General features: G+C 40.3%; 1 protein-coding gene across 1 annotated transcript in view; it reads right to left on the bottom strand.

Moving 5' to 3' along the window:
* Positions 1–1,457: 1,457 nt before the first annotated feature.
* The window catches only part of dclk1a (doublecortin-like kinase 1a), a 345,065-nt gene continuing 320,298 nt past the window's right edge, over positions 1,458–26,224 (bottom strand). The window contains exon 16 of the mRNA XM_068032816.1: positions 1,458–2,582. Coding sequence (XP_067888917.1) covers positions 2,418–2,582 — 165 coding nt within the window. The 3' untranslated portion in view covers positions 1,458–2,417. The remainder of the gene's footprint in view (positions 2,583–26,224) is intronic.

Genomic DNA, 26,224 nt, shown 5'->3' with positions numbered 1-26,224 from the left:
AGCCCCTTCTCAACACATCAATCAAGCCTGCCTGCTTTAACTATGAGATTCAAACACCCTACTGTAAAAGGAACAACAGAAAAATTCCATGATAATCTGACAGAGGTAATTTTCGCTCTGTCTATCCTCGAAATCAGGATATGCTAGAAACAAAAATTAGCCCCAGAGTATCTAATCATAACAAGGAGACCTCACCTGTTAGTTTTCACTATTGTTGCTCAGAGAAGAGCAGCCTTAATATCAACACTCATATAGCGGGGGAGACTCCATAGATAATTATCAGCCCTCTTGTTCATGAGTTTGTGTAGAAACTGCTAAAAATACGAAGACTAAACAAAAAAGCTAAAAAAACTGAGTTAAGTAAATGACTGATTATGACTTATTTCCCCACTTACATTTTTCTTTAAAGGACCCAAACTAGCATTTTTGCCAATCTATTAACATTTTTCTTTGCTGTAAATCAGCCTTTCAGACATTGAAAGCATATCTAAATGTACATCTTCACTTTGGACCACTGTCATTGCTTATGCTGGAGTCTCATTGGCGTGCAGTCCTAAATGGCTGTGCCTGAATTTGTTGCTGTGTGTGCTCACAGCTCAATGGCTTACAAACAATGGACATAAGAAAGACTGACAAGAGTTCATAGTCCAGCACACTCTGGGCTGGATTTTGTGTAGGAGGGGCGGCTACTGGCACTAGGCTGAAAAGGCAGGCAGAACCTCGCCTCAGCCTTTTTGTGCCCCCCCACCCCCGGAGCGATCATCTTTTTACATCAAAGTTGCACGAGCTGGGATCCTCATCCCTTTAAAGATGGGCATCAGCCTCCAATCAGAGGGCCAGCAGCTCAGCAGTATTTGCAGCATCATCAGGAACAGTTGCCACTGCAGAGGCCTTGGATCCAGGCCCAGTGCTGGAACCCCGGATCATAGGTAGGTGAGGCGATATTGCCTTGGCCAGTCCGGAAATCCGTGGTGAGGGAGGGGTTGATTCTGCAGTCCATGGTGGTCCCGGGGGGGCGGGGGTGGGTGGGCTGAAGTGGCTCCCGGCCAGGGCCCTCTGTTGGCCACAAATTGCCCACGGAGGAGGGAGCCCCACCCCCAAGCCTGCAGGGAGGGCACCTCGTTTTACAAGGTAATATCCCAGCAATGGTGGGACGAGGCCCCTAATTGCCATTAATAGGCCACTGAAGAGCCTCAATTGGCCTCTGGGCAGGAAGACCATTATCGGCCTTTCCCGCCCCAGGCAAGATCGCTTAGTAACGGTCCATCTGCCTCCCCTATCATGACTCTCTGTGCTGGCCGCCACCCACCCCCTCCCTGGCCACTGCCTCAGGGGGCCCATAAAATCCAGTCCTCTAAAGCTCATCAAAGTGAGATGAAAAAACTTCAAGTTTGTAAGTGAGCCTCCTACAAACAGACCATGCATCGTCCTGGTTATCAATAAATCATTTATTCACAGATTTGGCTTGTTTATTTATTATAGTATGCACCACACTTAGTCAGATGATGACTACTGTAAAGCAATGACATTTCACATGAGTTAACTTTCACCACTTTCTACAAAATAGTCTGTAGGAAAGAGCTTCTTGACCTCAGGTGTTGGTTGCCTGATACATAGAAGAAATGATTTTAAAATTGTAAAAGTTTATCCACGTGAAAGTTTTTCATCTTCAAGGATGTTTTACACAGTTGATACAAGTATTCTAACATAAATTTTATTACTTCTCTAATGAACTAAATATCAAACTGTGGAGCTTTACTTCAGTTTTGTCATATCATACAATACTGCTGTTCAGTGGTTGTTGATGGTAGACACAGTTACGATCCTAGTCACCTATCTCACCATTCTATGCTCTGTGTAAAGTACTGTTCAAGCAGAGTTTCGTCATCCTAGATTTTGGAATAATCAAGTTGTTTATCAACGATTTACATTAGTATTGTTTTTTAAACTGCTACAACTTAATTTGAAAACCAAGTGAAAGATAAAGTTGCTGAAGGATGTGCAGTGCTCACTGATTATATTGTAGAATTCAGGATTCATAAACTTACAAATATTTCTCCTTTGCAGAAATTCAGAATCCTTTGAACAACAGTAGCATTTTTGCACCATAACAAACTGATTTTTTTTAAAAAAAGAGATGGTCAGAGACAGTGAACGTCAATGTGCTTCATGATGCAAGGAAAACACAGCGCCTAAATGGTTAAGAATACAGACAATGGCTGAATTGCAAAGCAGCTGGATTCACCTACACCTTCACATGCCTTGTGCTTTTCCATTAAACCATGCTAGAATCAATACTGTTCATATATCAGTGCAACATTGTCCTAGCTTGACTAACTAAACATTCATTATTTCTTAAGAAATGATTTATAAAATTGCACTAAGCAATTAGAGCTTGGTAACGAGAATAGGGTTCATTAAAAGGGAGAATTTGGTGAGCGAACAGTCTCGGACGAGCTTGGTGAGTAATCTTCAGATTCAGAGTTGTGTTCTGGTGCTCTAGTTTGTACCACGTAGCCTCTCCTCACATCCTCGTTGCATCTTCTTCGGAAAACCTGCCTCTCCTTATCAAGAGCGGTGGTCTGTCAGGGTCATAAAATAGTAAATGAGAAAAAAAAATCAGGTTTGGGACATATATAGGAATATATTCTAATATTACACAGTATTAAAATCAATTTTAATCAATGTATATTTCATTGGTATGTTTCATTCAAGGATGTTTCACAATTGCTTGTATTTCTAACTTGTGATTTTCGAAGCATTCCAACATTGGCATCTGTCATTTTGCACATAGCTTCATTTACTATAAAATAATTCTTGTAGAACTTATTTGAAGTTTGCTTTCCAATACACACAATTTTTTTTATTATTTACACTCACTCTGAAATGGGAAATTCATGCAAAAGTAAATCCAGCCCAGACTCATTATAAGATTCTTATTCACAGCACTGAATATATTGTAAGATCTTAGCTCAAGATTTTTGGCTCAAGGCCTTTTCCATGTTATGGACCATTCATTATAATGTATGCCTAAAATGCAGGAACACTAAGACCTCTGTTACAGTGAGGCTGGAGATGGCATAAAATCCTTAATTTGCTCTCTTTGAAGAGAAGGGATTAATTTTCTCAATCAGTGTTTCTCTACTGCTGCCCACTCTTGGCCCCCATGCCTACAAATGCTGATTCCTTCCTGAGGTTGTGATGTGTATTACGCTCCAGTACTTAGTTCAATTGGTCATTACTTATGTCCAAAGTTTAAAGTAGTTCTACCCGTTCTTCCTTTTAGAATTTTAATCATGACCATTGGTTTGTAATTTTTGCATACTGTGATCCCAGAAACAACAGTAAAATCCTGTAATTCTATGTAATAAAAACTGAATTTGACTTATTCAGTCACCATCAGCCAATGGCCCTGATCATATGAATAGTAGGCTCTTTGTACAATATAGGCGAAGCCACTGATTTTCTATTTGCACAGGAAAAACAGACAGAATCAATCCAAAAAGTGCACTTCTCCCCTATAATATAAATATATTTTAGCATATTCATTCACCATGAATTTATGACCCTGCTTATAAAATATTATCTGCAAGCACTAAATGGGAAACAAAGTTGAACACTTGGAATTTACGAAGTAAAGTAAGAAATATTGGTTAATCACTAAAGCTAATGTGTTTATACAAATTCACTTTCCCATTATTGATAAATTTATTCTGTCAGGGTCATCCAACTGTTCTGATTTTGTTTCTGATTTGACTAGATAGAAGCAATGACTTCTGAAAAATAAAAATCAGAAAACACGTTCAATATTTAGACTAAAAAATTAATACGTAAACTAAAATAATTTTTACAAAGAAATCAAATAGTGCTTATTCCTCAAGCTTCTCCCTGAATTTAAGTCTTTACATTGACCCCGACTGATCTCCCAGTGCCTACTGTCTCAGTTAGCTGCCTCTCCCTCTACACACGCTCTGTATATTTTTACTTCCACAACTCAGGCTGACTGGGCTGTAGCTTGTAAATTATAATCAGCCTCAAAAGTGAAAGCAGAAAATAATTTAACAAAGAAAGCAGTGAGCATTCTATTTACAATACTTGAAGCGTTAAATTAGATTCATTATTTTATGGATATTTAGGCTTCTTTAATATTTGGAACATCAGAGTAAACTAACGATGCCATTGAGCCACTGTCATCTTGCTAGCATGGAACATTCAACATTCTGAAAGTCTTTTAGAGTTATAACTAAAAATACAGATTCGGCACTATGCTGAAAGTATAACATATCAACAAACTCATAGGGCTAGATTTTATGGAGCCCTCAACACTGGGATCCATGGCAGGGATGGGGGAGCTGAAGATGGCCCCGGATGAGGCCCGCCACGGACCATGACGCCGGCAGGGCCTGGCCCAATATTGCCCGCGGAGACGAGACCCTGTGGCGGCACCCCCCCCTCCCCCTGCCGCTCGCCGACAGGAACGCAATTTGAACATTTAAATAAATTAAAATACCTGACTTAATTACTCTCCCATCGCATACCGATGTCCTGCCGCAATCTTCACCCCAGCGGTCGGCACTGCCGCACCTTCGGAATCCCCATCCGGGGAAACAAGGCGCAACACTGGGGGAAGGGGGGAAGAGGTATGTTCATCAGTGCGGGGGGTGGGGGTTATGGGGTCAAATTAACGCAATGGGTGTAGGAGATCGTGGGAAGGGTTATAGTTTAAAGTTTATACAGTTGGGGGGAAGGTCAGATGGTAAAGGTAAGTGTTCTGCGGGGGGAAAGCAAATAATTAATTTAATTGTTATGAGAGATTGGCAGAAGAGCAAAAGAGATGTATTTATTTAATTTCATTTACTCTTTCTTTAAATATTTAAATTTGCTGATAGGGCTAACAGCCCTTTAGAAATGGCATCAGCACCTGCGTACAGGCAGCTGATGCCATTGCCGGGGATGGACAGCCCGCTCCGGCTATTTAAATAAGCCGCCGCGCTTGGAATCGTGGCTTGTGGCTTATAAAATTCAGCCCATGGTCTTAAGGCTCCGTTCTTGGAACACACTGGAGCAGCTTCTGCTGAAAGGTTGGTTAAGATCTGCCATATTTGCCATCGCACAAAAAGAATGGTACCATCAAATAAATTGTGCACTTATGTTTTCATCGTGGCTAGGGCTGTTTTTATACTACATCTATCTATCTCAGCCCAATATTGCAGCCAAGTGAAAACCAAGTGTAGAACACAGCAAACTGAATGACAAAAGAGATTGCACATGCATAAATATACACCATCAAAACATATGTAGAAATTGCATAACTGGAAATTCCATGTCAGAAAAACTCTGCATGACAGAGAACCAAGTGAGATATGAAAGTCTTTTATAGAAATGCAATGAATATGGACTTCCTCTGTTCTCTGTTATGATACAGATCAGCCAGGGGACTGACATTTATACTCCCACTGCCATGAAAACAATGGCAGCCCGCCTGTGCGGGCCGCACAACGCGGAGCCGCTGCGATATTAAGTGCGGTGGCTCATTTAAATAGCCAGGGCGGGCTATCCGTCCCCAGCAATGGCATCAGCTGCCTATACGCAGGAGCTGATGCCATTTTTAAAGGGCTTTGAGCCCTACCGTTCACTTAAAATTTTTAAAGAGACATTGAATTAAAAAAATTAAAAACATTTATTTTGCCCCCTCCCCCCCATAACCATAGAATTAATTACTTGCCCTCTCCCCCCGCAAAACACTTAACTTGTCCACCGACCTTCCCCCCACCCCCAACAAAGTGCTTAAACTTTAAACTATAACCCTTCCCACCAAACCCTACACCAATGATATTACTTTGACCCCACTCCCCCACCTCCTGCACTGAGAAACTTACCTCCTCCTCCTCCCCACCAGTGTTCCACCTCGGTTACCCGGACAGGGATCCAAAGGTATGGGAGTGCCGGCCAGCGGCACAAAGATTGCACCGGGACAGACGGCAGGAACGTGAATGTCATTAATTCAATTATTTTAATTTATTTAAATATTTAAATGGCGGTCCCGTCGCCGAGTGGCGGAGTGCCACCACGAGGCCTCGCCGCTGCCGGCAATATTGAACTGAGCCCTCTCGGCGTCGTGGTGCATGGCAGCCTGCTCCATGAGGCATTTTCCAGCACCCTCCCTATCACGACCTCTGACAGCGGGGATTTGTAAAATTCAGCCCATAATCTCACCGAATGGCAGAACAGATTCAACAGGCTGAAAGGCCTTCTCTTGTTCTTATGACTCAAGTTTCAAATGGTCTAGTTTAATTGCTTACCACACATGTACAGCAAAGTTTCTTTGTATTGAAGTCTACCATAACAACTCCCATAGCACTCACATCAGAGGATCCAGTGTCAAAACCCAATCAAAATATCACTTGCTGCTATAGAGAACTCAGACTTGAATTTATCAGGGAGTACCTAAGCTGAATTTATCATCTTTCTGGCTGTACTGGTGGCCTTCTCCGTTCTCCATAATTACTGTAAAATTGTGGGGCATACAATAGATGACAGCAATGTTAGAGACACTGGCTATATTGTAAGGCACAACCCCCATCCGTATCCATCAAGGCAGGTGTAGATGCCAATATATATGATCAGTAATTATCCTGGTAGATATACAGACTCTGCTCCTGTCTGTAGATACTGCAAGGATGCCATTACTCAGGGCTGATTGTCTTGGCCTTCAAGTAGATATTTTTTTAGTTTGGTTTTGCCTTCAAATGAATCTGCAACAGATCGCTGTTTCAATATGGAAGTGTTGTGACTGAAGCCTGGAGGTTGGCATTGTCCTATATGATGCGTTGCTCCTGGTCCATGACTAACTGCATATTGATAGTGTTTAACCCCTTTTGGTGTGTGCCTAGGCACATGACTGGCCAATTTAATGCCCACCTAGGAAATCCAGTAGTGTAGCAAAATTGGGCAGTCTATCCTGCTGTTGTTGCTGTTCAGTGGGAACAGAGATGGGTGTTGCTCCTGTTGAACAATGAATAGTCATCTATTTGATACAGTTGTGGAAAACAAATTAGCTGATACTGGTGATAGAACATAGAACAGTACAGCACAGTACAGGCCCTTCGGCCCACGATGTTGTGCCGAACCTTTAACCTACTCTAAGATCAAACTAACTACCTACCTTTCATTCTACTATCGTCCATGTACCCATCCAAGAGTCGCTTAAATGTCCCTAATGTATCTGCTTCTACTACCACCGCTGGCAACGCATTCCATGCACCCACCACTCTCTGATGTCCCCTTCTCTCTCCTGAAAGGCTAGAGCAGGGACATCACTGGGTTCTGCCAATTTGAGAGTGATAGAATGTGGCTGCAAATCCCGAAACAGGTGGCACAGCTCTGTAACTGCCCTCTTCCTGAATCAAAATTTGTGGTGTCAGGATTTCTTCATCATTGCCAAGTAGCTGCACTTCGTCCTGTTGATACAGTTGATGGCATAATGTGGGATGTGGTCAGTCTGCCTCTGGTGCTCTCTGATATCCCTGGCATCCTTTCACCATTTTCTTCATCCTTTTCCATTAAAGCCAGAAAGAGATGTGGACTGAAAGCAATCCCTGAGGAATACTAGTGTGACAACAAAAAGAAGTAAACAGTGCAGGTCTGCTCTGGACATGCAAGAAGCTAGCTGGCCTTTAGCCCTCATTTGAAATAGAGGAGATTAGCACACTGTACGTGAAATCAGGAACATCACACAGTATTTAATCAGTATTTAGAATCAGATTTGAATTATAATGAAACTCTCTTAGACAGCACACTGCCATTTGACAAAAAAAAAAGGAATTTAAAGTGCTGTCTAGAACAAGCAGAAAGCACTACATAAGACCTCGTAACTTTTCCACTGTCGTATACGGTTCCCAGCACTTTCACCACCATTCATACTTTATTACTGAATGACTTTTAATTACTTAGAAACACTGAAATGCATTAATCTTTATGATAAAAAAACTATTAAAACACCCAAAAAATAATTTATCAAAAAAATAGTTTGTTTGAATCTTAGGGATTGCATCAACTGAGAGTAGAGATTAATATGTGGTCAAAGCATATATTCCAAGAGCAAGTTCAGCTGTCTGAGTTCAACAGTTATGTTACCATTGATCTACTAATGGCCATAGTGAATGTATCTGAAAGTTTTATGCTGGAACAGAGGCCCTTGGCTGATTAAAACCCCCTGTTGGTCTTGTTTTTTTTTAATGCGTTCTTTGTCCTTATTCCAGTACATACAATGCTAGCCATAGTCATTACAACTATAAAATGTCAAATTATTTTTAATAGCCTCATATTTTGAGAGAAACTAGAGTTAATGCTTAATCATATGGATTTAACAGACTTTCAGGTTGTGATAATATGAGTAGCTGATGGTATACAAGAATTTTACAACACTGAATTTGGAAGCAGAAATCCATTACTGCAACCTGTTTTAATCGAAGTTCGAGATCAAATGGCCATGAAGAGTATCAGTTTTCATGTTGACATGCTGCTCCAAACAGCATCAACAAAGGAAGGTACATGCACAGTGGAATAGGTAAACTGTTATGACATTTCCCATCATTCTCAGCTCTTGTGCTTGCACTCGAGAACAATCTCTCCTTTTAATCTTTTTGATGATTTTTTACAGTCGTATCCTGGGAAATGGAAACACTTTCTCATTTTGGGAAGCCAGTGTCACTGTTGAGCTTTCTCAGGTTCCCTTTACTTTGACCAAATGGTAATATGCCTTGATTTTCAGTGCCCTTTACTAAATTAATAGCATTTTTCATTTCCCACAACAGCTAACACATGATTTCTCTAAGTAAGGCTGTCAATTTAGTGCCAAATTGGGAGGAATTTTAAGCTTTAGACCTATGCTAACTGGAAATTAGCTTGCAACTGCTCATTTCTCATTTCATGTAGGATCTATAAAACTAAGAGAGAGGAGACTTACATATCATCAGACTGGACTGGAAGCACATTCAGACCCCAGAGGTGAAATTCTCCGCTCTTCCCCGCGCACCCACCCCCCCACCCCGCAGTCTCAATCCTAAACCTTACTGAGAACAAGAAGGGGAACTAATCAACATTCTATACTTATTCCTTTAGTGACCAGATAGGGAGTAAGCTAGCATGTACAACTATTATACTGCCGAAGTGCATTGATGGTAGCTATAACTTCACATTCCCCCCCAGTGAGAGCGCCAAATTTAAATCTTGGTTATAATTTGCAGTTACACATAGTTTGCTGTGTTGTCAATACAACCTTTATAGCATCATCTAGGTGGCATATACCTCTTGGTGTATTGTTCAAGGTAAAATATTTTGCCAATATAGATGTTGTGGGCTGAAGTGACCCAGCCTGAAGAGGTGAAAGGGAATAATGTTAGAAGAGAAAATTAGGGAAATACTATAGACTGAGTTAGAGATGTACAAAAGCAATTGGCCTTTGCTAGAATGATTCCCTGCAAATTTAGCATTACTTTTTCTTATATCTTGAATAATATCAAGAGGGCTACTAGAACTCATACTTATTTTCTCAGACAATCCACCATGTTTTCAATAAGTGGTATATGGCTGACCATCTTTTGTAAAAGAATTACAGAAACCAGTGACTTTGACATAAACAAAGGCAAAGTTCATTCTAGCCATGGTTCTGTATGTCCTGCAGATATATGTTTTCTACCATCAGGTTTAGAATGCAGTGACTGGACACAATGGGGTACATTTCATTGTCTGGATGGTGACTAATGGAATGAAAATCAGATAGGCTCTATGATGGGTGTACAAACCACCTGCCACATTATCACCCATGCGGTGAAGATCAAAATATACATCATAGTTCAAAGTGCATGGATGCTTAAGTCTATCAGAATTTACAGGATCAGCCTTTGGTTGGACAGCTCATAGCTTAGGTGGGCCAGTTGTATGAAATGGTGTTAACAATGAGCATCTTGGCTGACAATATGATACAGGCCAACAATAAGTCTGGGCCTTGCTTAATGCACAAACACACATTAATGCATAGAAACACAGGCAGAACTCAAAGCGTTCTTATAGATAACAGCACAATCATACATACACATACAACTCTTTATCAAAATCTTTCACACTGGAGGGTGTAATTTTGTGCTGGGGTCCGGACCCCGACATCAGGTGCATTTCTGAGTCCCAACCACACGTCGTGTCAGGGCCTGTCACCCGATGTGCTTTTTGAAGTGCAGGTTAGTCATTGGCCCATCATCCAATTAAGGATGGCAGGCAGGCTCCTGAGGCCGGAGGGCGGTTAGGAGATCCTCCAACACTGACACGTCGGCTGCCCCACCATCAGAGGTGGGCACTATTGATGTAGGTAGGTGAAAGAGAGGGCGCCGTAAGATGGAGATACCCTCTGAAGACTTTTTAAAAATATTAAAAATGAGGCCACAGCTGCCAGGCCATCATTGTGAGGGAGAAACACCCCTCTACAGGGCGGCTTATGGCCACAGCTGTGGCCATCATGTAATTGTGAACGTGGTGGTTGGGGGGTGGGTTTAAAAATGGTAGATGGAGCGCTGGCCCCAGTCTGCCATTGAGAGGCTGCCTCCATTCATCGGCTGGAATTTGGCCTTAGTGTGGACTGTAAAATCCCAGTCGACGTCTGCACAGTGGCCTTAATATGCCCAGTACAGGGCTTAACTGGCTACTCGCCATTTGTGGGCAGGTAGCTGAGTAATCCCGCTCCCCCCACCCCCACAACCAGCCTCTTTGAAAATGGCCCTGAGGTGGGACCATGCCAGCAAACTGGCCAGTGGTGGGAAATTCAGGGTCCGTCTTCCTCCATGGCCATTTGAAAATTTGTCCCACAATTGCTCCACAATATGTTTGTTTAGGGAACAAACCCTACCATTGGTAACTTTAAAAACAATCAAGCAATTACAAAGAATTGTTATTTATTTTAACATTCTTTGTTTCAATCTTTAGCTTTGTCAAATTGTTTGATTTAAACAGTGAATACTATTGTCATCAAGGAAACAGGTTTGGAGCAGTTACCAAACTTGATGGGCCAAGGGAATCAATCTTTGTTGTATAAGTGAGGCGGCAGTAGTGCCTCCTGCAGCACAAAGTGCCATCTCAATTGTTTTTTTGTGCATGTTGCCAGAAGTACAGCACCAATAGCAAATGTAAATAGCTCTTCCAGTAGAGCTCCATCTTCTCTCTATGCGTGGACTTTGCTGAGTGCCCTCTTACAGGCCAGCATCGTGATTATCACCAGCACCACCCCCACCCACCACGCGCAAGTTGTTTTGTATTATGACAGGGCCCAGAAATCATCTCACAATGAGAAAATAGAAATTAGAACGAAATGTTAAAGTTAATAAAGCATATCCTAATCAGAGAAATGACATTGTGAACATGTACTTAACTAGTTTTATTTTCCTTCCCTCGTATTCACCTTTTGTCATGTGCCAGTACCCAGGTGGATGGGCAACTTGGCACTTGTCAATGGAAGGTGCAGAGAAGCAGTCCAAGTTGGTTAGTCCTTCAAATTCTCTGTAGATTAAACTCACACTTAAGTTTCATCAGACTGCATTTGGATACATTTGGGATTATTTGAATGGTGGATTTCAGCCTTTTCCAAGCGGAAAATCAGTCTCGTAAGAAATGTCTCCTAAAAGTTAGTTAAACCAATTATGTGAGAGTCCAGTGTATGCATTGAACAACACAATTTGAGCTGGAAACATTATTATCTGAAGCTATAATCAAACAACTGACATACTTTTGGCCTGCCAGCACAAACTGGATACAGGGAATGATCCCTGTGTTAGAATGGTTAGGCCTGAGCTTCACTCAATATTGAGCCTTGGACCTCATTTCATTTAGACGAACGCACTGCTCACATCTGCTACAATATGCTAGGCACCTCAATAGCGGAGTGGATACAAATTTTCAGCTGCTGCATTGCTGATAGTGCCCTCAAGAAGGTACTGAAAAGGGTGGAGGAGGATAATAATGAGGAGGGGGCAGGCAACAGTCTTCCTGAGAGCTGTGGAGCTGGAAGAAGAACTGCCGCTCCTTCCAGCTTCACATTCAGTTAAGTTTTTTTAAAAACAAACTAACCTTTCCATGTGATGGACTCCAGTGGTCCCTTTAAGTTCATTGGTTGCTTGACAGCAAATGGCCTGCCATTGGCAATGTTCAGGGTAGCTCAGTTTTGGGAAGGGGTACTGAAATGGGTGTCAGACTTATTCTTTACATATGCAAAGAGTCTAACATCTGTTTCAGATGCAGGCCTCTGGATGCACATACTTTAGCCTTTGCCAATATGGTCATTGACACACTTTCAGCACAGACCATCCACCATATTGAATGCTCATGCATCCAGAAAAGATCACTGCAGACCATTTGACCAGTCCTATTATCCATTGTAATTATTACAATTCATTTGCAGCTCAAGAACAGTCAGATCTCCATACTGTAGTCTCAATTTTAAGTACAGAGAAAGAGATGTAAAAGGATTGAGATTAGCTAGAAATTCTTCCATGTATTACACTTATTTCATGCACAAAATCCTGAACCCTGTCTAGAGAATAGAATGAGACTCAGAGATAAGCAGGAAAGAGGAGAAAATCAAAGCCAAAAAAGTAATGTAAATGGCAAAGTAATATACAACTTAATTTTCCCAAATACCACAAATTTCCCTATATTTTCTTGGAGAATTTTTCTTATACATACAATTTTCACCAAAATATCAGAAGTTCAATTTTTCAACTGGTGCACTCTTACTTCTCTCTGTACACATGAGAAGAAATTCCAATGATAGCGCAAAGAAAATACAAGGCAAGCAGCAAGGCTTACCATGGAAGATTTAAAAGAAAAATACAAAGATAGGATCAAGAAAATACAAGATAAACAGAGCAACTGAACCAAGAGAATACAGGAATGCTGTCAAATAAATACAAGAAAATAAAACATACACAGGAAGTGTGAGAGAAACACAGGAACACAGCAAGGAAACAAGAAAATACAATGTAAAAATCTGTAATTGCATGAATTCAATGGAGTTTAGAAATCGTGTGCATTTAAAGATTGAAACACAAGATTGCAGAACAAATTTAATTTTAAAATGTCTTCAACCAAAAATTACAGATCACTGGTTAACCTAAATTTCTGTTTATCAAGTAAAGGGTAACATTGAAGTAACATTTATGTCTAGTTGTAAATATAAATACCCTGCAAAATCCTGTCCCTAGCTCCACTAGTGAAGGAAGGTCAACAGGATTTAATTTCCTCCAGTGGAACAGGTAGTCCAAAAGAAGGAACACACCAGCTGACCACCTTAGAAATATATGAATCCATATCTTTCCTTTGTCATTGGTCAGATCCTACCATAGCCATGTGACTATTATGTCAAAACAGGCTAACATGGAGAGTTGGTGCTCAGTATCATAAGGATGATGCTTCTGTGTAACTCCAATTGCATTCATGGACTCCGAGAACTGCTGCCAGGTAACATTTATGGCAGTAGCTAATTGTTGGCTTAGGTGACAAATTTCACCATATATTTTAGAATGATATTCTAGTCATATACTTTCCTTAAATCATCTTATTTCAGAAGCTATTAGAAATAGAACTGATCAGTTATGCTCATGAATTTGCTTTACAGCACTTAGACACAATAAAGAATGGAAAATATTTAGATGAATTTGGTGTCCAGTTCTTCATCTGTATCTTGCAAGCACAATGGCAGGACCACACATGAAAGAAATGAGCAAATCTGCCAAGAAGTCATAGGATTAATACTTGTTCATTGATACCAACTCAGATGGTTGATAACATCTGTGGCATCAAAATTTCTCAACCAGTGATGAAGTGTGTATCAAAAGGTTGAGGATGATGTGAACAAATATGTTGGCAGGAATTTGCCTAATGGCATAGTATGCAAAGAAAAAATTGATTTGTGCAACTGGAATGAAACAGTCCCTTGTTTTCACAGTTAATGCTTTGTTGCTCTCCACCCCCCCAAATAGAGGCCTATTGTTTTACAGTGAAGTATTAAAACACTTATTAAATGTGTGAAATGGCCCCAGTTTCACAAAATTAAAAACTCAAAAATGATTCCTGGTATTAACTACGATACCAGTTAATTTAATTTTCTTTCACAAAATGTGCAAAAATGCAATATCTTTTTTTATTTGTTTAATTGGACAATTGCACTATGGTTGGCACTCCCAAAGAGAGCTTAGAATTAGAAGCTGGAGAAGTTACTAAGGATAATCAAGTAAATGTATTTTAGATGCAAAATAACAAAAAGATCATTTTAATTCTATCCAGGAAGCCCGCAACTGCCCGTTCATATTGAGTTTAATATGTGCATAGCTTTGAAATAAATGCATTTTGCTTATTTAGATGAATAAATGTTCCTCTATACCTCTTTTCCTGTGCTGAAAACCTACTGAAATAATAAGTGGCATGCAAATGGTACAGCCACAGGAATGAAAATTATTTTTATTTCTCATCACCAATTTTTTTTGGGGTGGGGTGCTGTTTGATTGATGGTGTTCGTGCCTGCCTCTAATCTGTGCCAGTGACTAATCGTCTGCATTGCTTAAAGGTATAGTGGAAGTGTTGCATTATTGTTCCCGATGGTCTAGGAAGCTTTGTGTTCACTGTGAGAACAGAACTAGAATTATTAGTTTTAGGATTTCCGACATTTTGCAGGTTCCCATGCTGAAGATGAAGCCCCAAAATATCTGAGCGTGAAATAATTATTTATAATAACTGTGTTGCAATCCTGAAAAAGTGACTTTAAATGAAAAGGATGATGGAGTAAAATCTCTGTAATCCATATTCTTCCGGCAGAAGGTTGTTCTGGCCTCAGGGCCAACCTGCATAGATGTTCCTTCCTCTTGGGTCCTTTGTGATTGTGCTGCTCTCTGAATGACAACTGAGCTCCATTGGATTGATTATTTTTTATTATTTTTTTTTTTAGAGATACAGCACTGAAACAGGCCCTTCGGCCCACCGGGTCTGTGCTGACCACCCATTTATACTAATCCTACATTAATCTCATTACCCTCTCACATTCCCACACCACCTACCTACACTAGGGGCAATTTATAATGGCCAATTTACCTATCAACCTGTAAGTCTTTGGCTGCGGGAGGAGACCGGAGCACCCGGCGAAAACCCACACAGTCACAGGGAGAACTTGCAAACTCCGCACAGACAGTACCCAGAATCGAACCCGGGTCGCTGGAGCTATGAGGCTGCGGTGCTAACCACTGGGCCACTGTGCTGCCCACTGTGATTACCTTTTGGAAGAGTGCTGCACTATTGAAGGTGCCATCTTTCAGATGAGAAATTAAACTGAGATCCCACCTTCCACTTAGACGCATGTAAACACTCCTATGGCACTATTAGAAGAAAAGCAAGGGAGACCTCCTGGTGTTCTGGCCCATATTTACCCCTCAACCAATATCACTAAAACACAGATTATCTGGTTATCTGTTTGGAGGACCTTGCTGTGTGTAATTCAGTTGCCACACTTCTTACAACAGTGACTTCCCTTCAGAAAGTTGTTCTTTGGTTATTAAGTGCTTTCGAACATCCAGGGATCATGAATGAAGTGACATAAATGCAAATCCTATCCTCCCCTTTTGCAGCACTTTGGGGCTTGCTTATAACAACAGTACAGCAAGCCAGCTTTATGCCAGGTAGTATGATGAGCAGAACTGGTGGGATTTTCCAGGAAAGCCTTGTATCCAGCCAATCCTTCTCCATGTGTAACATCATGATGGTGTGCTGGGAACATGGAGGGGGCTTCCGTTGGTATTGATCAATTCAGCTAGAAAGGGGTGGAAATGCATTCCACTCCACTTTCTTCCCCCACCACAATTATACTAAGCCCAAACAAAAGTCAGCGTGGAAATTCTAGGCTACGGATTTTATTTGGCAACTAAAAATTAGCTTCACAATCCAACAGCAACAGCTCTTTATAATGCTCAAAACCACTAGTTATGTTGACAATTTTCATTTTACAGGGCGATAATTGTTCAATTAGACTTATTTCAAAGTTATAATTCATTTTTCTAATACTGTTTCAGCGTCAACATTACACTCTGTTCTGTGTGAGTGGCCAAAGGTGTAAAATCAATAACCCCCTTCAATAATAGGGGCTTTGAAGTCAACGGTCTTCAGGCGCAGAAGTGCCGCCTCTGAGCCCCCGCTGTATTTCTCGCGGGGGCTCATTTAAATGGAGGGGGCAGAGTGGCCACCGCCGATGACATAAGAACATAAGAACTAGGAGCAGGAGTAGGCAATTCAGCCCCTCGAGCCTGCTCCGCCATTCAATACGATCATGGCTGATCTCATCTCAGCCTCAACTCTACTTTCCTGCCCGTTCTCCATAACCCTTCAACCCATTTCTAATTAAAAATCTGTCTATCTCCTCCTTATATTTACTCAATGTCCCGGCATCCACTGCACTCTGGGGTAGTGAATTCCACAGACTCACGACCCTTTGAGAGAAGTAATCTCTCCTCATCTCTGTTTTAAATCTGCTACCCCTTATCCTAAAACTACGACCTCTCGTTCTAGATTGCCCCACCAGAGGAAACATCCTCTCTACGTCTACTTTGTCAATCCCCTTAATCATCTTTCTACCTCAATTAGATCTCCTCTCATTCTTCTAAACTCTAGAGAGTAATGGCCTAAACTGCTCAATCTCTCTTCTTAAGACAAACCCCTCATCTCTGGAATCAATCAAGTGAACCTCCTCTGAACTGCCTCCAATGCAACTACAACCCTCCTCAAGTAAAGGGGCCAAAACTGTACGCAATACTCCAGGTGCAGTCTCACTAATGTCTTGTACAGTTGCAGCAACACTTCCCTACTTTTATACTCTATTCTTTTAGCAATTAATGCCAAAATTCCATTTGCCTTCCTTATTACCTGCTGTATCTGCAAACTAGTTTTCTGCGATTCATGCATGAGGACACCCAGATCCCTCTGCACCAAAGCACTCTGAAGTTTCTCTCCATTTAGATAATAATTTGCCTTTCTATTCTTCCGACCAAAATGGATAACTTCACACTTATCCACGTTAAACTCCATTCACCTAACCTATCCATATTCATTCGTAAATTTCTTATTTCTTTATTGCAACTTAATATCCCACCTATTTTAGTGTCATCTGCAAATTTGGCTATAGTATCTTCTATCCCTGCATCCAAGTCATTAATATAGATTGTAAATAGTTGGGGCCTGAGGACCGAACCCTGTGGCACCCCCATAGTTACATCTTGCCAACCAGAAAAGGACCCATTTATCCCAACTCTCTGTTATCTCTTGATTAGCCAATCCTCTATCCAAGCTAATAAATTGCCCCTAAACCCATGTGATCTTACCTTGTGTATTAACCTTATCAAATGCCGTCTGGAAGTCCAGATATACTACATCTATAGGATCTCCATTATCCACTTTTCTTGTAACATCTTCGAAGAACTCTAGCAAATTAGTCAAACACGATTTACCTTTCATAAAATCATGCTGACTCTGGTGAATTGTGTTTTGACTTTCTAAATGTCCTGTTATTACTTCCTTAATAATGGATTCTAACAATTTCCCAACGACAGATGTTAAACTAACTGGTCTATAGTTTCCTACTTTCTGCCTCCCTCCCTTTTTGAATAAGCATTTTTCCAATCCACTGGAACTTTTCCCGCATCCAGGGAATTTTGGAATATTATAACCAATGGATGCATTATCTCCACTGCCACTTCCTTGAAGACCCTAGGATGTAGGCCATCAGGCCTTGGGGACTTGTCTGCCTTCAATCCCAATAGTTTGCTCAGTACTTTTTCCCTAGTGATGATGATTGTTCGAAATTCTTGTTACTATTGGGATGGTACTAGTGTCTTCCACCGTGAAATCTGAGGCAAAACACTGATTTAGTGTCTCCGCCAATTCTGTGTTCCCTATTAACTCCCCAGTCTCATCCTCCAAGGGACCAACATCAACTTCAGCTACTCTCTTCCCTTTTATATACTTATAGAAGCTTTTGCTATCCGTTTTTATACTTTGTGCAAGTTTTCTTTCATAATTTACCTTTGCTCTTTTGATTACTTTTTAAGTAATCCTTTGTTGATCTTTAAAAGTTTCCCAATCTTCCAGTCTGCCACTGACATAGAGGGGGCGGCCACTCCGTCCCCAGCAATGGTGCATGGCGTCGGCGCTGGCGCCATTTTTAAAGGGCTTCGAGACCTTAGCGAAACTTTGAATTTTTAAAGAGAGACTATTGTTCATTTCTTTAAAAAAAATAACTAAAAGATGCAGGCCCTTTCCCAACCCCCCCAATGGTTTTTTTTATTGGCCAATATGACAAACATTAACATTATTCCCACTCCAAACATCCCCCCCACCCTCATCACATTTGCCCTTCAACCCCTTCCCACCATCCCCACAGCCAATAAAAATGTTTTCCCCACTCCTCCCCTTCCTCCTCCCCAACAGTGGCTCGCCTCAGAACTCTGATTGGAGTTCCAAAGGTGTGCGAGTTGCAGTGGGTGGCTAGTGTAATATCGTCGTGGGACGGCTGCCCAGTCTAGGTGAGCCATTTACCATTTATTTACATTCATTATAATACACAAATGAAGGCCCTGCCGGCTGCACCAAGGCCTTGCCGCCGACAGTAAAATGTGGCGGGGCCTTCTTGGCGTCAGAGGTTGTGGAGCCCCCCACCCCACCACGACCCCTGACGTCAAGGGGCTAATAAAATTCAGCTCTAGATGTCCTATCCAAGCCTAAATATTGAAAATCGGCAGGTCTGTAAGCATTGCCCTTCAGTTCTACTATTTAATCATTTTCCTTATGGGGCCATTGTTTTACCTATAAAGAGTATAGGAATGTGTTAAATCACAGTAGTAATTACTCTGTTCTTGATTTTTTCCTAGTCTGTTTGACACAAACTATGATAACTCTCAGCCGACCTGTGAAGGAACTTCAATGATGAAACAGTAAATTATCGGCAGAAACTGACTTGTCGAAAATCCGATATGAACTATTGTTGATGGGAGTCTTCTCAGCATAATGATTCAACAGTCCAAAGCAAAGAGTCCATAGTTTACTTATTATAAGAAATCTCCTGGAGAGGCAACTGCCACTGGAGGGACATGGTCATGTTGGATTATCAGTAGTGTTATTATTGCATAATCGGAAGATATAATTGTCAGCTATTGTTTGCCAGGAAAGCAACTTAACATATGTGAATGCTTTTATCAGACTTTCACTTGGGATATAAAAATGTCTTGCAGAGTATAGATTATTGACTTTGTGAATTTGATTTGAAGCATGAACTGAAATTATAATTTAATCAGTGCAATTTAGCAACCATTTTTGAACCATTCTATTTATGTCTTGGCTGAATAAAATGCAGGAGGAGAATGACTTGATCAAAGTAAATTAACAAAGAGGAGTAAGGAACACTTTTTTGCAAAATAATCCCAGTTTGTGGATGATGATTATTGGGATTAAACCCAGAGAAAATATTTTGTTCAGAATTACCAATAAGCAAAACTACTAAGGATGAGGCTAACTTAAGCAGGCAATAGGAAGGACTTTTTGGCTGAAGATATTCTGTTTTGGTAAAGGAGGGATAGGGTTCATGGGTCATAGAGTCATACAGCATAGAAACAGGCCTTTCGGCCCACTGCGTCCATGCCGACCATAATGCCTATCTATACTAATCCCATCTGCCTGCATTAATTCCATATCCCTCTATGCCTTGCTCATTCAAGTACCTGTCCAGATGCCTCTTAAATGTCGCTACTGTTCCTGCCTCCACCACCTCCTCAGGCAGCTCATTCCAGATACCCACCATTCTTTGTGTGAAACATTTACCCGTTTGAGGTGTTTCCATCTGAACAGGATAGTGTCCTAGCTAAAAGCATCTTTCATAGGAAATGTGGCAGCCAAACAAATAAAATGTTCTCAATGCATAACTGAATTAATAAGTAAGGAGGTTGTTACAAAAGGGACCAACAGGCCTTTAAAGATATTATGGTTGAAACTGCAAGAGTAATTGCAGTAGAGCACACATGCTAGTGCCAAGTGGAGACCAGAGAAAAATAAAAGTTGTTTTCACAACGAACCTTGTAGTCCATCAGAGCAAAAACAACTCAAAGCAAAAAGGGACATCTTGTTAGTGATACTAAAAGACCCTAATAGCTATTTGTAGTACATATTAACTGGTACTTTGACTTATTTACTGAATGGGGGAAACTTGTGTGGAAAATGGCTGCTGTATTTGCCTAAAAACTGAACATGACCAAAAAAACCTTTCAAAATGGGGAATTTATCTGAATTGTACAATTTAAGTCACTGCATTTTAAATAATAATTCTTTGGTTGTGAAGGACTTTGAGACATCCTGATAAATGCAAATTCTTTCTGCCTTTGGTCCTGATTTGCAAGTATAATGAATGTATGTTAAAAGATTGAATCTGTGCCCATACACAAAGAAAAAGCTCCTGCTGCCTCCAGTCTTCAGAACTCATGGTAGGATTGCAAGCAGGTACTGATAACATGGGTAAGCCAATCTTCCTTTCTATATAGACTACTGTCAACTACTTGAAGACTGTGGAGAATTCTTTTATGCACAATCTTGGCGCAAAACGTTGATGGCACCTGTAAGAACTGTCACTGTTTTGAATACGCCTGAAATAAAACTTGTTTCTTAATGGTAATTCATACCCTGTAGCACTCTCTGCAATTAGGACGACAAACACATAACAAAACAACTTCTACACTGTAACAACATATATGTGGAAGTAAAACACAAGATGCTATTGTGATTGTGACAAGTGGCATGCAGCTATTGACTGACCGTGAACAATACAGAAGTTGAACAAGCAGTCCATATTAAAATCTAAGCTACCACAGGATGTACAATATTTACTTCCTGGGAGTAATGTGTACTCATATCCAGTACTAGTATTAAATTCATTGTCTTACTGGGCTGGACTTTGTAGTTGTAACGACAGTGAAACTGTCAGCATTCACTGTCATTGCTCTGTGAAACTGATAGCAATTCTGGCGTCTGCATATCTATTGTTAAATGCAAACATCCATAAGTTGTTGTCAGTGATTCCCCGCTCCACCACAGGGTGCGCTACTGATGTTCTCACGGATGAAAATCAATTAGAAATCACTGATTTGATGTGAACTTTCACTTTTTGCACAATTCATCTCACTATAAAATCCCTTGAGAAAGTTACACCTTGTTGAATGAGGTGTACCTGGATTTTTAACAGTGTACTAGGTCATAATTACTGAACCACCTCTCTGGCCCTGTAAAACTGATTTTATATTTGTGGAATGTCAATTTTTTTTCATTATGGTTAACTCATGCAATAGCATTGCTATCAGAAGCATGGGGCTGAACTGTTCACTCTCCTCAGGAAAGATCCTGCAGTAATGAGGGAAGGATAATGCAGAATTTAAAGAAATAAGCTTGCATTTAACATTATTTATATGGCACCTCACTCATTAAAATGAAAAGCTCTCTTGGTGGTCTGGTAACTAAAAAGTTATCCTTTTACTCGTAATCAGAAGAAACAAGTGTTCCACTCCCAGTGCAGTCTGCTGTTGAAACCTGCTTTCCTCAGATGAATCAATTCTCAACGAAGCAAATAAGTGCAGCATCAAATGTGAACCAATTCTATTTTGAGGGAGAGGCGAGATGCAGAAAAAGAAACTATGCATGCAACCTGACTTGTACAAGATTATCTGGCTCATTGCTATACAATCCTGAAATCAGTTCTGGAAGAGTCACAACCTCATTCCTCTCTCCCACATGGATGACAATACACAGAAATGTGACAAATTTGATTCTAAACTGGAAGACATGTGTTTGGGGAAAGATTGTAAAGACTAAAACAAAAAAAAATCAAAAAAAACTAGTTCATATTTAAAATAGAGTACAAGCCAATTATCAAATGGATTGTTCTACAAGCCAAATAATGAAGCCAGCTGGCTAAGTGTGAGCCAGGATTGGCAATGAAAATAACAACTAAGTCTATGGCTTAGTTGCCCACACTCAATCTAAAGGAGGATGTGGGCATATAAAAGGCAAAACTATGATAGAGGTAACATGAGGAGTTAGTTTTCTACCAATTCCGAAAAGGAATGTGTGAGAAGTGGAGCAGATTAATAAAATGTTTTAAAATAGAAAAAAAACACTACTTGAGTGTGTGACTGAATCAGCTCACATTTGATCTACTCAAATAGATCCTGGCCTTGAAATTGGTCTTCACTGGTAAGCATGAAACAGGCTTATCGCCAATTGGCAGCCTGCTGTACAGCATAATAAAAGCAAAATACTGCAGATGCTGGAAATCTGAAATAAAAACAGTAAGGGCTGGAAATACTCAGCAAATCAGGCAGCATCTGTGGAGAGAGAAGCAGAGGTAACATTTCAGGTCTGTGACCTTTCGTCAGAACTGGAGTTCAAGTCACAGACCTGAAACATTAACTCTGCTTCTCTCTCCACACCGATGCTGCCTGACCTGCTGAGTATTTCCAGCACTTTCTACTTTACACCGTGCCTGATATTCTATTCCCTTGACTTCAGTGGAAAAGATGATGGGCTACCATATAAAGCAGGCTGCCGATTCACTATCAGGCTTTTTTATACCACTGGGCAAGGACTAATTTTAACATTTCCCCCCCACCCCCCCCAACCCCCATATCTACTTCCAGTACATGCAAATCACTGCAATAAGAACAGGCTGTCCTTTTTTAACCAGATTATGGCTGTGTTACTTTGCAGGTCTAAATGTAAAATGATGAGAATTTAAATTAAACATATATAATTCGAATGGGTAAAAGCTTGCAATGTCAGCGTGACGTATGGGTGGAAAAAGAAATGAGTGGTTTGGTGTTTGTACATTGAAATGAGACTGATAAAGCAGCATATGGACTTGATAAATCAAAGGCACAGTTTTAGTTGCATAAACTGACAGCTGAAGTAAGGCTAATGGAGACTGCCAGCACGTTGTCATGGAAACACTGACTGTTGGCACTGCACCATTTCATACCTTATCCAATACATTCCTGGTTGCTGGTAGTAGTCCAATGACTCTGATCGGTTGATGGAAAACCCCTGGTCCAGCTGAGCAGAGAGAAATCGGCAACTCAGTGGATTGCCATTGTGTCCCCATACCCAATAGACCCATGACGAGACCAGCCTGCTACTTATTCTGAGCTACAGACATTAGTCTGGCAACATTTTACCAACTATCAAAGTTACAAATATAGTCAAATTGCAGGTTTGGAAAGTCTCAATGTTGCATTACTTAAGTATAGATAACATGCAAATCTCACATAAAATACAGTCTCTATAATGCTGTAACAAGCTGCAGTTTTAAAGTCGTAAAATAATTACGACCATAGACTCAATCACAACACATCAGACTGATTTAGCAGATCGCATACTGCAAACCATTTTAATTTGATTCACCTAATTCCAGGCAAAGCAATACCTATCAATCTGGTTCAGTTTAATTTAGATTAACCCAATCAGTTATGGTAAATAATAAGTATTTTTAAAATGCAAATAATGTTCACAGTTTGATGTGTGGCTAGATACTGCCTGAAAAGTTATCCAACTTCTTTAACCAACATGTTGTTCTGTGTTCAACTCTAATTCTATGCATGGTTACTAAGTTTGTTTTCAATAATATCTATTCACAGCATTTTGTTCCTTATATTTTACTAATCATCCCATAATATCTTTATTATTGTGGTCATAACCCATCCTTTTCTGCATTGGCTACTTGGAGTACATTAAACTCGTGTTTAAAGAGTTAAGGTACTTGTACCAAGTACAAACCTCTCATTGTTAGCACAACAGTGGGCCTCTCACTTCCTAACTTGCTGGCCATGGCTTTGAGGTTCCAAAGCGATTTGTCACTCCAACTCACTTGCCACACTTGGGGTTTGTTGTATCAGTTCAAATATGAATGCTTAGGCAAAGAGCACTGCCCTTGCTATGATGACTTCTTCTTTTAAGAAGGAATGCAAGAGATGACTGGACATAATTTCCTTGTCTCGTTATAAGCATTTCTCTTACTGGTTAAATATCCATAACCAATAGCCTGGAATGTGTCACACTATCAGCTGAAGAGAAATACAGAGTCCTCTGGTTCATTGGGGGTGAGGATGTGGAACACACAGGTATAAAACCTTTTAAAAATGCTTGTTCTTTCAGTATACATTTCAAATTATTTTAAGGATCACACATAGTTTGATTATAATATCTAGGCAGTGACTTTAAAGTATTCACAAAAATCTTATTCAATTAAACCTTCGCTACATTAAAAGATGATCAGTCAGCTTAATAAATATTCTTGGATATAAATGAGTTGGAAATATACTTTAGGAAAATGGCAGTGTTTTTTAAGTTCATTTTAGTTCTATAAATTCAGGAATTTATATTTATATTCAAAAAATTAGGATGTCCAATTTTGATCTGATTTCATTCAGAAACAGTTAATATTTGTAATATTATTTGTACAATTTTTTTCCTCAAAACATTTTTTTGTCTTTATGGCGCTTAAAAGCCTAAGACACAGAATTAGCTTATATTGTTAATTTTCATATATAGTTTAATCAAAACTGCAAATGCAATTCAGTTAGTAAGTCTGACTAAAATGAGGTCTTGTTTTGTATCACTGTCAACATCTTTAGAATGGATGCTTTATGATCCATTTATTTATTTGACCTGGAAGAGGGTGTAGAAGGGTGGGTTAGTAAATTTGCGGATGACACTAAGGTCGGTGGAGTTGTGGATAGTGCCGAAGGATGTTGTAGGGTACAGAGGGACATAGATAGGCTGCAGAGCTGGGCTGAGAGATGGCAAATGGAGTTTAATGCGGAAAAGTGCGAGGTGATTCACTTTGGAAGGAGTAACAGGAATGCAGAGTACTGGGCTAATGGGAAGATTCTTGGTAGTGTAGATGAACAGAGAGATCTTGGTGTCCAGGTACATAAATCCCTGAAGGTTGCTACCCAGGTTAATAGGGCTGTTAAGAAGGCATATGGTGTGTTAGCTTTTATTAGTAGGGGGATCGAGTTTCGGAGCCACGATGTCATGCTGCAGCTGTACAAAACTCTGGTGAGACCGCACCTTGAGTATTGCGTGCAGTTCTGGTCACCGCATGAGAGGAAGGATGTGGAAGCTTTGGAAAGGGTGCAGAGGAGATTTACTAGGATGTTGCCTGGTATGGAGGGAAGGTCATGAGGAAAGGCTGAGGGACTTGAGGTTGTTTTCGTTGGAGAGAAGGAGGAGGAGAGGTGACTTAATAGAAGCATGTAAGATAATCAGAGGGTTAGATAGGGTGGATAGTGAGAGTCTTTTTCCTCGGATGGTGATGGCAAACACGAGGGGACATAGCTTTAAGTTGAGGGGTGATAGATATAGGACAGATGTCAGAGGTAGTTTCTTTACTCAGAGAGTAGTAGGGGCGTGGAACGCCCTGCCTGCAAAAGTAGTAGACTCGCCAACTTTAAGGGCATTTAAGTGGTCATTGGATAGACATATGGATGAAAATGGAATAGTGTAGGTCAGATGGTTTCACAGGTCGGCGCAACATCGAGGGCCAAAGGGCCTGTACTGCGCTGTAATGTTCTAACAGATACTGCCAGTTCCTGAAAGTGGTCATCTTGAAAATCATAGTACCATATGACAATACCATATGACTAAAATCCATTATGTTTGGCTGTCTATTTATTCCAGGCTAAAAATATCAGTTTAAGCTGAAACATTTGCTGTTTTTGATGATCTTTAAGAATGTTTTCACAAATTAATAAAAGAGGAAAGGCATTTCTGACCATAAATATAAAGATTTTCTATATAAAATGTAATACAATACGTTTTATTGTACTTTGATACATCTTACACATTACCAAAACAACCATTATTTTTTTATTCCAAGAAACTGCCCTTAAGCCAGATCCATACTCTCCATTTGTTCACATCCATTGTCTTTCCTAACAGATGAAAACCACTTCCTCTTGTCCACAGATGCCATCTGGTGGCAGTTTAATTTATGTAAAGTGTTTTTTATAGCTCCTCCAATGGCCATTAATGAATATCATGATTAAATCTCCTGAAACTGATTAATTTGCATTTATCCTCTGTATGTTATTTAAAAGTTCCCACTTTTTTATCA

This window comes from Heterodontus francisci, chromosome 6 (genome assembly GCF_036365525.1).
Source record: "Heterodontus francisci isolate sHetFra1 chromosome 6, sHetFra1.hap1, whole genome shotgun sequence".
Taxonomy (NCBI): Eukaryota; Metazoa; Chordata; class Chondrichthyes; order Heterodontiformes; family Heterodontidae; genus Heterodontus; species Heterodontus francisci.
This window is presented reverse-complemented; position numbering and strand designations above follow the sequence as displayed.